The sequence below is a fragment of the Rhinolophus sinicus genome, chromosome 6, assembly GCF_057876585.1.
Source record: "Rhinolophus sinicus isolate RSI-liver-muscle chromosome 6, RSI-T2T, whole genome shotgun sequence".
Classification (NCBI taxonomy): Eukaryota; Metazoa; Chordata; class Mammalia; order Chiroptera; family Rhinolophidae; genus Rhinolophus; species Rhinolophus sinicus.
In genome coordinates, this window is record NC_142506.1 from 32,492,335 (window position 1) to 32,507,629 (window position 15,295).

The 15,295-nt window shown below is 36.0% G+C and overlaps 1 protein-coding gene across 1 annotated transcript in view; it reads left to right on the forward strand.

Annotated features, from left to right (window-relative positions):
- The window catches only part of STK3 (serine/threonine kinase 3), a 301,757-nt gene that overhangs the window by 218,776 nt on the left and 67,686 nt on the right, over window positions 1-15,295 (forward strand). The window contains exon 10 of the mRNA XM_019757652.3: window positions 1,064-1,239. Coding sequence (XP_019613211.1) covers window positions 1,064-1,239 — 176 coding nt within the window. The remainder of the gene's footprint in view (window positions 1-1,063; window positions 1,240-15,295) is intronic.

Genomic DNA, 15,295 nt, shown 5'->3' on the forward strand with positions numbered 1-15,295 from the left:
ATGTTTATTTTCCACTTTAATCATTCAGTGTAGAGAATGAGGAGTCATTGAAAGATTCTAAGCAGAAAATGACACAGTTTGATTTGCATTTAGAAAGGTCACACTGTGATATCACTGTGAGACTGAAATCAAAACTGGATGAAGCAGGGAGACCACTTTCAAGGTTGCTGCAATGGCCCTGGCAAGAAATGATTAGAAGCTAAACTAAAAGCATAGTAATGGTGAATAGAGGAAAAAGAGTTAGATTTAAACAACTGTATTAGAAGTAGAATTAAAACGCCTTAATGATCAGTGTGGTGTGATCGGAAGTGAGGAATCTCGGTTAATTCTCAATTTACCACTTTGGGGATTGAGTAAATAATGTTGACTTTAGTAGATGAACAGTAGCTTTGAAGGGAAAGACCTTGAATCTAGCTTGAGAACTGGTAACTTTGAGGAAACTCTAACTCACCTCAGATTCAGTCGTCTAATATCAAGCAGTTGGGATCAGATCTAGAACTTAGGAGCAAGTTCTGGGCTAGAGAAATAGAGTTGGGAGTCACAGATACAAATACGATGACAGGTAAAACCATGGGAGTCCAGGAGGACGTCAAATTCACCAGAAAGACTATGAAGAAGCAAAGAGATAGAAGAGAAACCTGGTTGAGTCCTTATAACTAACAGCTGGTAGTGGTGTACAATGACAGTAACAACGCAGGCTTAAACGTTTAAAACAGAACGAGCTTTAAAATTTTACTTTCTTTGACAGATTTCAAATACATCTGAAATGACTTTAAATAAAATTATGATAAAAATTCTGCCAAAATTCTGAAATGTTTCTGTAATCTAAGAATATTATAGATCTCTACCTCATCATTAGTTGAATTTTTATTTGGCCTGGATATATTTATTTGTTCATTCTTGTCTTATTTTACTTTGTCCTTCATTAAATTGACTATTTGGCCTTGAATATGACCAGTGCAAATTTATTATGTTACTCAATAAAAAAATTATACTTGAATAAAAGCCATACTTCTTTAAGTGTAGGAACTTATACCCTCCTTATGTTCTTTGTTTACCTAAGGAAATGCAACTTCACCACAAGTACAAAGACCGTCTTTTATGGACTACTTTGATAAACAGGATTTCAAGAATAAGAGTCATGAAAACTGCAATCAGAACATGCATGAACCCTACCCTATGTCCAAAAATGTTTTTCCTGATAACTGGAAAGTTCCTCAAGATGGAGACTTTGACTTTGTAAGTACATTTTAATTCTCTCATTTATGTTTTTACCTTTATTGTCATGTTGAGATGCGTAGTCATGTGTGTGTATAAAATTATAGGCTGTATAATAATATTTAATATATAGCCATATATGTGAGTTGGGGAATGCTGAGATTGTAGTTTACTTGTAGAAATGTACTTGAGAAATGTAAATAATTGATTATAGTTAAATAAATTGTAGCCCACATTTAGAGAAATATTTAGGACTCTTCAAAATTAAAATGACAACTATTTCAAAAGATGTTTTTAATAATGCAAATATGAGATACTTCTGACAGTCAGTAAATTCAGTTTCCAAAACAAATGATACAAAGACATTTATGACATAGACTTGGAGAAATTTGCCTCAACTTTGAAAGTTAACTGAATTAGTTTCTACTTGAGTAAGTGTTAATTCCAGTTGGTTTGTCAGAAATAATAGTCCTATTCTGTTTCTATTTAGCATATAAACTTCAGTGTAAAACTGTGCCTTAACACCTCTTTTATTACATTTTTCTCTATTTCTTCTGCCCTGCCCCTTTTTATTTGCTTCAAAGAATGCATATACTACAGATAAACAATTCTAAAGCAGCTCTTTTCACATCTTCAGAGCATAAATTCTCAAAATGAGTTCTTTAATGGTGTAGAAATTCTTATGGAGTGAATTTTTGCTTTAGCGTATTTTAAATAGTTTGTTAGTTTTGCATATTATTCTGTAAGATTTTTCCACATGAAGTAACTACAGTCCTCTAAAGCTATATTTATTAATAAATATGTTTATAAGTAAATAAAATTATATATAGATATATCTTTAAAATTTTTTTTTATCTTTAAAATTTTTAAGCAATATTAACCATTTTGCTTAGTCAATATGTCTTTAAATGCTTTGGGATTATAAATGTCCTTAAGTACTTTTCTCCTAAATATTGTGATTATTTGAGTTTTTAATAATCAGATAATAAAGTTTTAAAATCTTGCTTCAATAAATTTACTATTAATTGCTAGCAAATATTAGCAGTAGCACAGTTTAGCCTAAAAACGCTAATTGTAATATCTACTTACTGTTTTTCAATTTTGAAGTTACAAATTAGAAAAATCTGTATTCCTACAGTAGTTGTAAGATTTCATCTTAAGCTATCTACTTTCAAAAAATTATAAATTATTTAGAGTGCTGACATTCAAGCTTTAAATCATTTATGAACATGATGAATTATGTAGAATATTTAGCATCAAAGAACTTTATCTTGTCTCAGTTGGAATAAATCTTAGTAGCCTCTGGGAAACAGTTTGAAATGAGCTACAAAATAATGAAAAAGTTATCATTGTTAAGAAATAGCAAATAAAATTATTTAATTCTGTTTCAATTAGTTTTTGCTAATGGCCTGAAATAATTTTATTTGCTCACTCTTTTGTGGGTAAGCAGTTTGAGTGGTTCTCCTGATGGTCTCACCTGGGGTGTTGCAAGTGGCTGCAGTTGTCTGGCAGCTTGAGTGGAGTTGAATGATCTAAAATTATCTCACTCATGTGTCTGGCGGTTGTGCTGACAGTTGGCTAGGCTGTATGACCCTATCAAGCCAGCCTGTGATTTTTATGTGGCGGTAGCAGCCTGCTATGAGGGTAATAATAGAAGTTGTAAGGCCTCGTGAGACCTATGCTTAGAATCTGCACAGTATCCCTTTACAATAGCATCAAAAAGAATGAATACTTAGGAAAAATCTTAACCAAGGAGGTGAAAGACTTGTATACTGAAAACTGCAAAACGTTGCTGAAAATAATTAAAGAAGACACCAAAACATGGAAAGACATCTCATGCTGCTCTTGGATTGGAAGACTTAATATTGTTAAGATGTCAGTATTGTCCAAAGCAATCTATAGATTTAATGTAATATCTATCTGAATCCCAATGACTTTTTTTTTTTGCAGAAATAGAAAAATCCATCCTAAAATTCCTAAGGAATTTCAAGGGACTCAAATAGTCAAAACAATCTTGACGAAAGAGAAACAAAGTTGGAGGTCTCATACTTGCTGATTTCAAAACTTATTATAAAGCTACAGTAATCAAAACAAAAGCTACAGTAATCAAAACACACAGACATATAGACCAATAAAGTAGAATAGAGAGCCCAGAAATAAACATGTGTAGTCAAATGATTTTTAACAAGAGTACCAAGACCATTCAATAAGGAAAGGATAGTATTGTCAGTAAATGATGCTGGGAAAACTGGAGGTCCATATGCAAAAGAATAAAGTTGGGCTCTATCTTATACCCTATACAAAAATTAACTCAAAATGAATCAAAGATCTAAACATAAGAACTAAAATTATAAAACTCCTAGAAAAAACATAGGAAAAAAGCTTCATGACATTGGATTTGACAATGACTTCTTGGATATGATATCAAAAGCACAGGCAACAAAAGAAAAAATAGATAAATTGGACTACATCAAAATTAAAACTTTTGTGCATCAAGGAACACTTATCAACAGAGTGAAAAGGCAATTCATGTAATGGGAAACATTTGCAAATTGTGTGTCTGCTAAGGGGTAACATCCAGGATCTATATAAAGCACTCCTACAACTCAACAACAACAAAAAATAAACAATTGAAAAGATGTGTACTATCACTAATCAGTAGGGAAATGCAAATCCAAACCATGAGATACCACTTCACATCCATTAAGATGGCTATTATATAAACACACACAAACAGAGAGAGAGAGAGAGAGAGAGAGAGAGAGAGAGAGAGAGAATAAGAATAAGTGTTGGTGAGGATGTAGAGAAATTGGAACCCTTTCTTGTGCACACTGTAGGTGGGAATGTAAAATGCTATTGTGGAAAATAGCATGTTGGGGCGGCCAGATGGCTCAGTTGGTTAGAGCGCAAGCTCTGAACAACAGGGTTGCTGGTTCGATTCCCACATGGGCCAGTGAGCTGCCCCCTCCACAACAAGACTGAAGACAAAGAGCGACTTCTGAGCTTCCGGAGGGGTGGCCAGATGGCTCAGTTGGTTACAGAGCAGGCTCTCAACAAGGTTGCCAGTTCAATTCTTGCATGGAATGGTGGGCTGTGCCCCCTGCAACTAAAGATTGAAAACAGCAACTGGACTTGGAGCTGAGCTGCACCCTCCACAACTAGATTGAAGGACAATAACTTGGAGCTAATAGGCCCTGGAGAAACACACTGTTCCCCAATATCCCCCCCCCCAAAAAAAAAACACAGAAAAGTAATTGCGGTTTAAAAAAAGAAAAGAAAATAGTATGTCATTCCTCCAAAAAATTAACCCAAACTACCATGTGATCCAGCAATTCCACTTATGGTACAGACTCAGAAGAAGTGAAAGCAGGGACTCAAACAGATATTTGTACATCCATGTTCATAGCAACATGTGTTCACAATAGCCAAAAGTTGGAAGCAACCCAAATGGCCATCGGTGGATGAATAGATAAATAAAATGTGGTCTATACTTACAGTGGAATATTATTTACCCTAAAAATAAAGGAAATTCTGACACATGAATGAACCTTGAAGATATTATGCTAAGGGAAATAGCCAGTCACAAAAGGACAAATACTGTCTGATTCCACTTACATGAGGTACCTAGAGTAGTCACATTCATAGAGACAGAAAATAGAATGGTAGTTGCCAGGGCCTGGGATAAGGGGAAGAGGGGGAGTCACTGTTTGTTTGTTTCTTTCATTTTTTTGTTTTTAAACATTTTTTTATTAGTTTCAGGTACACAAAACAATGTAATAGCTAGACATTTATCATTTATATCCCTCACACAATGACATACCCCTTCCCCCCATCCACTATCCCTCTGACATCGCACAGAGCCATTACATTTCCAATGTCTCTATTCCTAATGCTGTACTCCACTTCTTGTGTATATATGTATGTATGTATATATGTATAGTTGACATTCATTATTGTTCAACAGGTACAGAGTTTCAGTTTTGCAAGATGAAAAAAGTTCCAGGGATGGGTGGTCGTGATTGGTGCATAGCAATGGGAATGTACTTAGTGACACTGAACTGTACACTTAAAAAATGGTGGATTTCATCTTACGTATATTTTACCACAATAAAAAATAAATAAGGGGAAAAAGAATTCACATAGTGTCACTTCTACCATATATTTGTTAGTCAAAATATGTCACAGGCCAGTCCAAAATCAAGATTTTGAAGTCCTTCTATCTGAAAATTCCAAAAACTGTTAGAAAACAAACTAATTTAATAAATGTTCTACTTTCTGCTTTAGATTATGCTAGGCACTATACACACACACACACACACACACACACACACACACACATATATAAATATATACACACACACATATATGAGGTCAGACAATTAAGAACTTGAACTGATCCTAGAAAAAGTGCTCCATACCTCATTGCTGAATATCACTACGGTCACCTTTGAAGTACTCCCCTTGGGAAGCTATGCACCAACGCCAGCACTTAATCCACCCTTCAAAGCAATTTTGGAACTTTTTCTGGAATGTCCATCAGAGCTGCTGTCATATTATCCTTGATTTCTTAAATGTAATCAAAATGTGTTCCTTTCAGTATTTCCTTTATCTTTGGGTAAAGAAAGAAGTCATTGGGGGCCAGATAAGGTGAGTAGGGAGAATATTGCAATACAGTCATTTGTTTACTGGCTAAAATCTCCCTCACAGACAGTGCCATGTGAGCGAATGCATTGTCGTGATGCAAGAGCCATGAATTGTTGGGGAAAAGTTCAGGTCGTCTAACTTTTTCACACAGCCTTTTCAGCACTTCCAAATAGTAAACTTGATTAACTGTTTCTCCAGTTGGTACAAATTAATAATGAATAATCCCTTTGTTATCAAAAAAAGTTAGCAACATCGTTGCAACAAGTTCTCAAACTTAATTGTCAGACCTCGTATAAATTATACATATAATTTTTTAAATTACAAAGACAAGGTATAAATTAAGTGTTAAGTTATAATCTAGAGCAATACTTCAGATGTCATGTGGTTTTGCATAAGAGGTGTAGTCCATAAAGGCTAGAGTAGTTTATGAAATTATACTATTGTGGATGGAGACTTGTCTATGCATAGAAAGATGGATAGCAGAAGCAAGGAACGTAGGCACTGCAAAGAATGATGAGTGTAATAAAAAGCTGAGAGAGAGGAAACCACAAGTTGTGTTGGGTGACAATGAAGTAGAGACCTTCAGATTCGTTTGGAACAATATGGGAGATAAAGTAGAAAGGGTCAGACAGATTGGGGGAGCCCTGAGTGCAAGATTGCGAAGTCTGAATTTTTAGATAGTAGAAAGCCACTGAAGGTTTTTAAGTTGGAGGATGACATGATGAAGTGTTTTAACAATATTAATCTTAATGGCAGCATGTAGGATTTGACTGATAGGAAAAGTAGAGGTAGGGGAAATCAGTTATGTGAAACAGGCTTGAAATAATATACAGACAGTCCCTGACTTACAATGGTTTGCCATAGGATTTTTCAACTTTAGATGGTATGAAAACAATGTGAATTCAGTAGAAACCATACTTAGAATTTTGAATTTTGATCTTTTCCCGGACTAGGGAGATGTAGTATGATCTTTTCTCGTTGCCCTGGGCAGCGGCAGCAAACCACATCTTCCCATGAGGCACACAGTCACAAGGGTAAAACAACCAATACTCTGTACAGTGTACTGTGTTGTCAGCATTTTTTGGATATTGTGTTCTGAGCACGTTTAAGGCAGGCTAGGCAAAATATGTTTGGTAGATGAGGTGTAGTAAATGCATTTTTGACTTACAGTATTTTCCAATAACCTCATCATAAATCCAGGAGCATCTGCAGTAATAAAATGGAGAAAAAAGAAACAAAAACAGGGATAGATGCAGGATGTATTAGAAAAGGTTAATCAACAGAAATAGCTGAGTTTCTAGATTAAAGAGTACTATTTTGGTTAAGGTGAGGAACTAAATAATAGGTGGGGGAAAAAAAAAAGAAAATGTCCTCACAGTAGGAAAGAGGCTTCAAGAGATCCTATGACTGGATCCAATTTTTGCAGGATTATTTTTTTCTGACTTACACAGTCCTTGAAAAGGGAGTTGGGGTGAGGGAGGGACAGAGGGACTAGAACAGTAATTCTTTTCCCACCATTTACTACACCTGTCAACTGGAGCTGCTCAATCCTCTCATATCACTGAGGAAAGTGGAAAATGTTTGTCATAACTACTGAGGATGGTGTAAATGGGAATAAATAACGAATAAAGGAAGGATTGCCAGGTGAACAGAGAGTTGCTAGGAGTAGTAGTGAGTGTAGTAAAAGACAAAGACAAGTGTGTAGGAGGGGCTAACAGAGAGAAGGAAGAGAGGAAGCAGAGGTGGGGCAAAGTGTAAAGGGTTTGATGGAATATTTCGCTTACAAAGTAAGGAAATGCACTAAAAGCAAAGACAGATTTCCACTTAAGACACCAGCTGGTAATAATAAGGGAAATCTGGTTTTATTCATTCCATCATACATTATTAGATATAGGATGTTAAAAAATGTGACTCATCAAAGTAAACAGTGTGCTAAGGTTTATGTGTTTATCTTCCCTCTTTAAGATCTAGCTCAAGGCTACCTTCCAAAACAACTGGAAGGTAGACATTCCTATGTCTATGAAATAGGAGTTGCTTAAAACAAGTTGTTTTGACTGTGTTTCCAGGACACAGAAGGCTTATCCTTCTGCAGTAGGAAAACAGGTTTCAAGAAAGAAAAATGAAAGCGAGCACTTCATTGTCTTTTGTAGTATTCAGAGCAGATTCGTCATGGACAAAACTTACTCGTGGAGGCACCTGCCGCACAGATGTGCAGAGCAGGAAGCAGTCCTTCTCCGAAAGGCTGTCTGCAGCATAATCTGTGTATTTTCTTTTAGCATTTGTCCTTTGGATTTTCTGTGAACTGTGGTCTCATTTATGTCCTTGGATGTAATGAGATGATAGGAGAATTAACTTACGACTTCACCAATTTGGGGGTAGTGTAAAATAGAATAGAATGTATTTGACTAAGTGAACCAATTACTTGAACTCCACTAAGAAAGTCCTGTTTAGGGTGTGCTTGTGAAGATTTATAAACTAAATGTAAAAGGCAAATCTGTTTATTATAGCACTAGCCTAATGTTTCCGTTTTCGTTAGAATTATGTCCAAACAGCCTTAGCATCCAGATTGTTTAGTGTTAAATAGAGAGCGTGTCGATCATGTTTTGCAGAAGTTACAGTATCATACTTAAATAGATATATAAGTAAAAATTTTGGAATAAGAACAAAAACTTTAAAAGCCATCTGTTAACCTACTATATTGGTTCCAACTTTTTTTTTAAAAAGAAAGCAATTAGATTGACAATAATTACTGGCATAAGAGGAATGAGATAAAGTAACCATTTTTTATTTTTGACTCAAACAGAATATTTATTCAATTTGTGTTGTTCTTTTGAGCTGAGGGACACAAGACTTCTCCAGGGCAACACAGGAAAAAAGTCCCCTCCTCCAAGTGTAAATTTGCCTTAGACTTTTCTAAGTTTTCTACAGTCCTGCCTCTAATTTCTGGATTGGCAAATCTGTATGGTTATAGAGAAAAGAAAAAAAAAAAAAGCAACAACAGAAGTCCTCACTGCTGCAAAATGCAGAAAGCAGTAAACCTAGAGAAAGTACCAGCCCTGCTGCTGGAGCCACTGTGGGCATTTTAGGAGACATGTTTCTTTCTCAGATCTCTTCAACTCCCAAAGCAGCCAAGAGCTGTGGAGGGTAATAAAGTGGAGACAGTGGTGGAGTACAAGAGCCCACAAAAATACTTGCAGCAGTGCCAGCCCTTTGGAATGCCCTCAGCAACACAGGCCCTGTGGGAAGCCTTGAGAGAAACACTGAAGCCAGCAGCAGATACCAGTCCTTACCAGTGTAGCAGTATGCTACCATCTGCTTTATTTACTTAAGTACAGATCATGTGTTTGCTTTGCAAAGAGATGCTTCTCTTATAGTGTACTCCTTAGTCAAAGAACTTCTTGTTCTCTTCAGTCCCTTGTGTGGAGTGAGGAAACCACTTCAGTTGAGTGAAACATTTAAGCATATTGTCATCGATTAGCTTTTCATTAATTAAATGATTATTATCAAGTATTTCCAGATGTTTGCAAGAGTGTTAACAAAGTATGAAGAGATAACTGTAGATACTTCAGATTTATTTCTTCTAGGGTAAAGAAGAAATAAACAGCGAAATCTCAAAAGTTTTAGTAGATCACCGTGGGTAGGAGTTTATGATTACAGGTGTACATGTGGTACGGACTCGAGTGTATGTGGCACGTTGTGCTTTTACTGCTCACTCTTTCCTTTTAGAGCCAACAGGAAATTAAAATTAATGAGAAGCCTGCACTTTGAAATACTTGCAGAATTCTCAACTATTTCAGTCCTTTGCCAGCTCACGAAATCTGTACTGGCCGTCATATCCAACAGATGGTGTGGCGTGTGCACAGTTGTGTCATGTTATTGTCTAGGTCCATGTAGAATTTTTATAAGATTTTGACCATCAATCTACTGAGGCATTTAAGACGGTCATAACCTTTGTTTTGAAAGGAGGGTGGCCTTCTTCAAACATAAGTGTTTATATACAAGTAGGGAAAAAAATGTTGAGTTAATTAGTCACTTGGCAACTAAACTGAATTTAATTGATTCTGTAGTAGTTCAAGACAACAAAAACTTTAGTATCTCTGAACTGCTACCCTGGGTTTTTTCCCCTCAGTATAATTTAGTCCATTTGGTCACCTAAGTTACAATGAGCATTTTGCTTTCTTATTCCTAATTATGCTGTTTAAGGCTTCCATAATTTCAGAAATTTTTACTTGGTGGTTGTAGTTAGGCAATGTCTACTGAAACATTAGGCTAATTCTGCTTATTTAGGTAATTAATACCTTAAGTTCAAATGCCCTGTATCATCATTTCCTTTACAAATTAAAGTGAGCATGCCTGTACTTATTGGATTAATTCAGATAGAGAGCACAGGTGCAGTGTGTGGTTTCTTGTCACTGTGTTGGAATTTATTAAGATATTTAAAACACATGGCAAAAAGAAAAATGGCTTACTAGGAAGAGTTTTACAAGGCATAAACTTTTCTCATAGTAATTTGTTCTTTTTTAAATGCCATTTATTTAGGAGATTGTGTTGAAAAACTGACTATATTAAAACAAAGGTATTGTATGCAAAGCATGTGTTATGGCTAATGTTGATGTCTGAGGAAGTTGTTTTGGCTATGTGGGCTTTCTGTTCATAACCTTATTTTGAATATTAGTCAATAAGTGATGGGAACTGGTGGGTGATTATATCAAAAGAGATGTTAAGAACCAATAGTAGAATTTAGGCTCAAAGAGGCAATATAATTTATTACCTTTTAATTTAAGAAGGTGTTTATTTCTTAAATAAACCATTAGATTTCAAGTCAGTTGTTAGGATTGATTGAGGTTACTAGTAATGCATGTATCAGGTTGTACTGATAATACTTTTTTACTTTAACTGTCATAAATGAAATTTCTTTAAATCTGAAATTATTTTTGTACTTTCATACTTAATTCAAGTTTTCGGAATATACATAGTAGTTTAGTGTCAGAACCCTTTCCATAACTAACTTCCATCATACTTCCTGCCATGTACCTTTCACGGAAGTACATAGTTCTTTTGGGGTCTATTGTATTTGTTGGACTGGATAAACTAATACTGACACCTTTCTCCCCTGATCTGACTTTAGGTTGTCAACCTTCTTCCATAGTATCTCTTACTCATCAAAATAGACAACTTTCATTAGGTTGGATTCTTCATGTTGGAAAACTTTCCAGTAAATAACAGCTTTGTTTTCTTAATCCAAAACCTAGTTGTCTTGATTCAAAAGCAAATTTTAGTTTTGTTTTGTAATTTTTTCCATCAATAGCAGAAATATTTTCTTCCCAGAAGTATAGACAGATCTTAAGGAGATAAAGAGGATACCAAACTAATGTATGCTAGCAGATAAAAGAACTATGGAAAACAGATATCTTAATTGCATTAATTTATTTTGAAGATGTATTTTCATGGTTCTTAACAAAGTAATGTTTTTTTCTTTATGAATTAAGTAATGCTGCATGTTTAATTTGATATGTTGTAATTAAAGCTGTTATTAATTATTAAGGTGTGTAACTAAAGGCTCAGTAACCCAGATTACAGTATCAAGTTTTATTCTGCAGTCCTTCAATTTAGTTTTTAACTGTGTATCTTAATGTGAGAATACAAATGAAGCTACATAATAGCTGAGGGTGCAAATATATAAATACAGAGGGGGCCAAAAAAATGTATACGCATTTTAAGAAAGGAAAAAAACTATTAAAATTATAGTAATATATACCGATAACAAAAGTTGAATACAAGTAATGTGTATACATTTTTTTTGGCACCCCCGGTATGTAAAAAGCTAATAGTAAGTCATACTCTTTTACTAACCAGTCAAATGAAATGAGTAGTCAGTTGTGAATTGTCTTTGCTAATTAAGATCTAAAACAGATAGTCATTTTAGTGATTATATTCTTTGATGAAAAGCACTTTACTGTCTTTAACTCATTAGAACTTCAATGATGGTACAAAACTCACGAAATTACCTTACTTTTGATTTTAAACATTTCATCATTCTTGCCTTGACTCAGAATATTGACTTCCCTTTAGCATGTCTATATAAGGCACAATAGAAACAAGATGCAGATAAGTTCTCCCTTGATTTGCAGAAATCAGTGCATTATGGTTAATGTCTGCAAATTGTTTTTCCGTTTTCCTTTATTACAGAATTATAGGTATAATCTTCTACAAAATATTATTTAAATAACTGAGTTAAGGAAATTATTGTTATTATGCAACCGTTAGCAGTCTAGCAGTTGTCATTTAATAGCAGCTCTTTAGATATGCTAGAAATCCACCTTTTTTGTTGTCATTTTTAAAGCATTTTCCAGAACTTAGTTAACCTGTGAACTCCTTTTTGTATTTTATATCAGTTACACTCACCTGAAAGAATTTCTTCTTTGTCTATAGTCATTTATACTTTTTTCCTCTTGATTCCACATTAAAACTGTCAAGCTTCCATTCATTTAGGTAGTTGGCCACAATTTGCTGTGCCTGTGGTAGGAAGCTGCATGAAGTTTATTTAAAACTTCAGCATCCGAAATTGTTTTGCAGAGTAACCAGTTCTTTAAGCTCAAAGTGGTATGTGCAGTTTTGTCTGCAGGTATAATTTGACTGTTCAGAATTTTTCTATCCTTTTGCTTCTGGCTAATAAACTAAGTATTAGTAAACATAATAGCTAATATATATTGAGAGCTTACTGTGTGCTGAGTACACATTTCAAAGCATTCCCCTGACAGTGATCCCTTGATGATCATATTCTCCCTCCTTTTATTTTTTTTTTAAACAAGTGAAGAAACTAAGGCACAGAGAGATTAAGTTTATTGGTCAAAGTCACATAGCTTCTAGGTGTCGGTGCCAAAATTTGAACCTAGGAAATATGACTTTACAGTTTGCCCTGTAACTTAACAGTTAGTGGAAAGGTTAGCTTGAGTCATAAGATAAAGCTATTAATCAAGAAAGAGAGGAAATAGGTAAATCATGACACAGAACCCAAACTGGGTAGAAGCAAAACTGAAGACCATTAGAATAAAGTAGGGGTTCAGACATGGGGCGGGCAGAGGTGCAGGGTCCAAAATGAATCAGCTTAGCCAGCGACACTGAAGGCTTTTCTGCACACTTAAACTGGGCCAGAGACCAGATCCTAAAGGAAATAATGCCCACTGAACAAAATAATACTGCTTAAAATGCAGGAGTGACCTAAGTTGTAAAGGCCTTAATTGCCAAGCTGAGCCTTCTAGAGAGTATTTAACCGTAATCCTTTGGGCAGTGGATAGCTAGTACAGAATTCTTATCAGGAAAGTAACTCTTATCAGATTTGTTTTTTAGTGTCAAGGTGAAGCATAGACAGAAATTGGAGAGACTGGAGTCCTAAGAGGACAGCATTAAAGACTGATGAAATTGTTAGAGTGGATGGGGCAAAGATAGTGGAATTAGAGAAGAGAGGCTACAGTTAAGAAGTCATCTAGATTAGATTAGATCATTTAGCATCATCTGGATATGGTAACCAGTTGTGTGTAGGGGATTAAGGTAGAGAAGTTTTCTGATTTAGAGAATGAGATTGATAATGTTGCCATTGAATGAAATACAGAATAGAAAGGGAAGAAAGGAGGGAGGAACAGATTTTGGAGGTTGGGTGTGGAGAGTGAGCTAATGAGTTCTGTTTTGGATGTATTGAGTTTGTACTGTCTGTAGGACATATATGTCTACTAGGTAGTTGAAAATACAGGATGAAGCTATGGATATGGTAATATTTGACTTAAAAAGGGTACATGAGATCACCCGAGAGAGCCTTGAAGTAAAGAGAGATGGTTACCAAAAATGGATTTCTCGGAAATCCCAAATTTAAGGTGGGCAGAGAAGGAACAGTGAACAGAGGACACTGGCTTTATCCAGCTATGGATATAAATTGAACCAAGTTTAAGTAACAGCTGTCACTTGAGACTTTATCATGGGTAACATTTTACTTCTTAAAATTTTTTATTGGGGAGCATATCAGCCTATGCTTGAACTTAAAAGAATAGTTTCAGCTACAAGTTTTTTGTTATCAGCTCTTTGAGGATTCATCCTGGTATCGGGGGTATAAATAAATATGTAAGCACTTTTTAAATAGTTACAATTAATTGGGAATAAACCTGAAATAGCTTTTTCTTTAAACCTACTTTGAACCATGCACTCTCTAACTTCTCGTTTCTGTCCCTTAACTATGCCTTTGAATAAATGCTACAACTTTCTGGTCACTTGTGGTAAACGTCTGACTAGTTTAAAATTTTAATCTCAAATTTGATTTAAATCTCACCTGATTGTTCCCTATCCTACATTTCAAGCCGGGACACCTAAGTGATTTAAGACAATTGGCGCCCATTCTTCTCTCCTCTCCCTAGCTCTTGGAGAGATGGGGGGGGGGGGGGTGCTTAGGTAGATTAGAGGAGGAACAGAAGAGACAGAGGTCATCATCTGAACCTTGTCATGTGAAGATGGTTTGTCCTACTGTGGAATAATTTGGATCTAACTGCAACAGAATGTCTCAGCTGACGTGATTTTCATGTGGACAGTATGTGTGGTTTTCTTGGAGTGTTAGTCTTATCCTGGCTCCCTTTCTCACTTCAGAAATGGGCAGCTTATCTCCTTTCTGTTCCACCAGTTTAAACCCCAGTGTAGGTAGGGCATGGATGCACTTGCCCAGCAGCCTTTGCTTCTTCGCTCTGATCTCTGTGTTCTCTCACGTGAAGCCACGGGAATCAGTGAAGTTCTATTTCTAGGGTCCCATGGAATGAGTGGGTAGGAGTGTGAGGGGTACTCCCCATTCTCTCCTTCCCAGGTATATTATTTCTGTGGCCCTCTTAGGTTTGCGGGTGCAGACTGCTCCATCAAGTCTCCCGTCTTCAGAAATATGTTTTCCCCCACCTCCTCCTGCACACTTCTAGGGACGTACGTCAAGTTGTGTAAGAACATCTTCACCAGACTAAATTCTACTGCAGTGGCAGCACCAGGGCAAGTGTGCAGATCCCCTGTTTAGTATCAGTCATCCAAGAGTGAAATGCCAGTCTCCCCTTCCTGCAGCACCCACAGTGTCTTCTGGAATATCTTGGAAGCTCTCATAACAAACACTGCATCTCACCGCTCCTGACTGACCCTTCCCCTGACTCATCTCCTTACATGGCTAGTGATGATTTGGGAGTCATGGGGCGCCTTCTAAACATCTCAGTAAACCCAGGGGTGGCAATTTGGTCCATTTGGTTGGTGGTTCTGTTCAAGATGGGGGTGTTTGTACGTCATCTTAGTCCTTGCTGTGAGCCTGACTCTTCAGTTCAGGGGCAGCCAAAAACTCCCATTCAGTATTCTTTTATAAGAATAAACATTTCTAACTTGATAATACATTTTAGAGCATTTTGTGTTTCTATCTACAGAA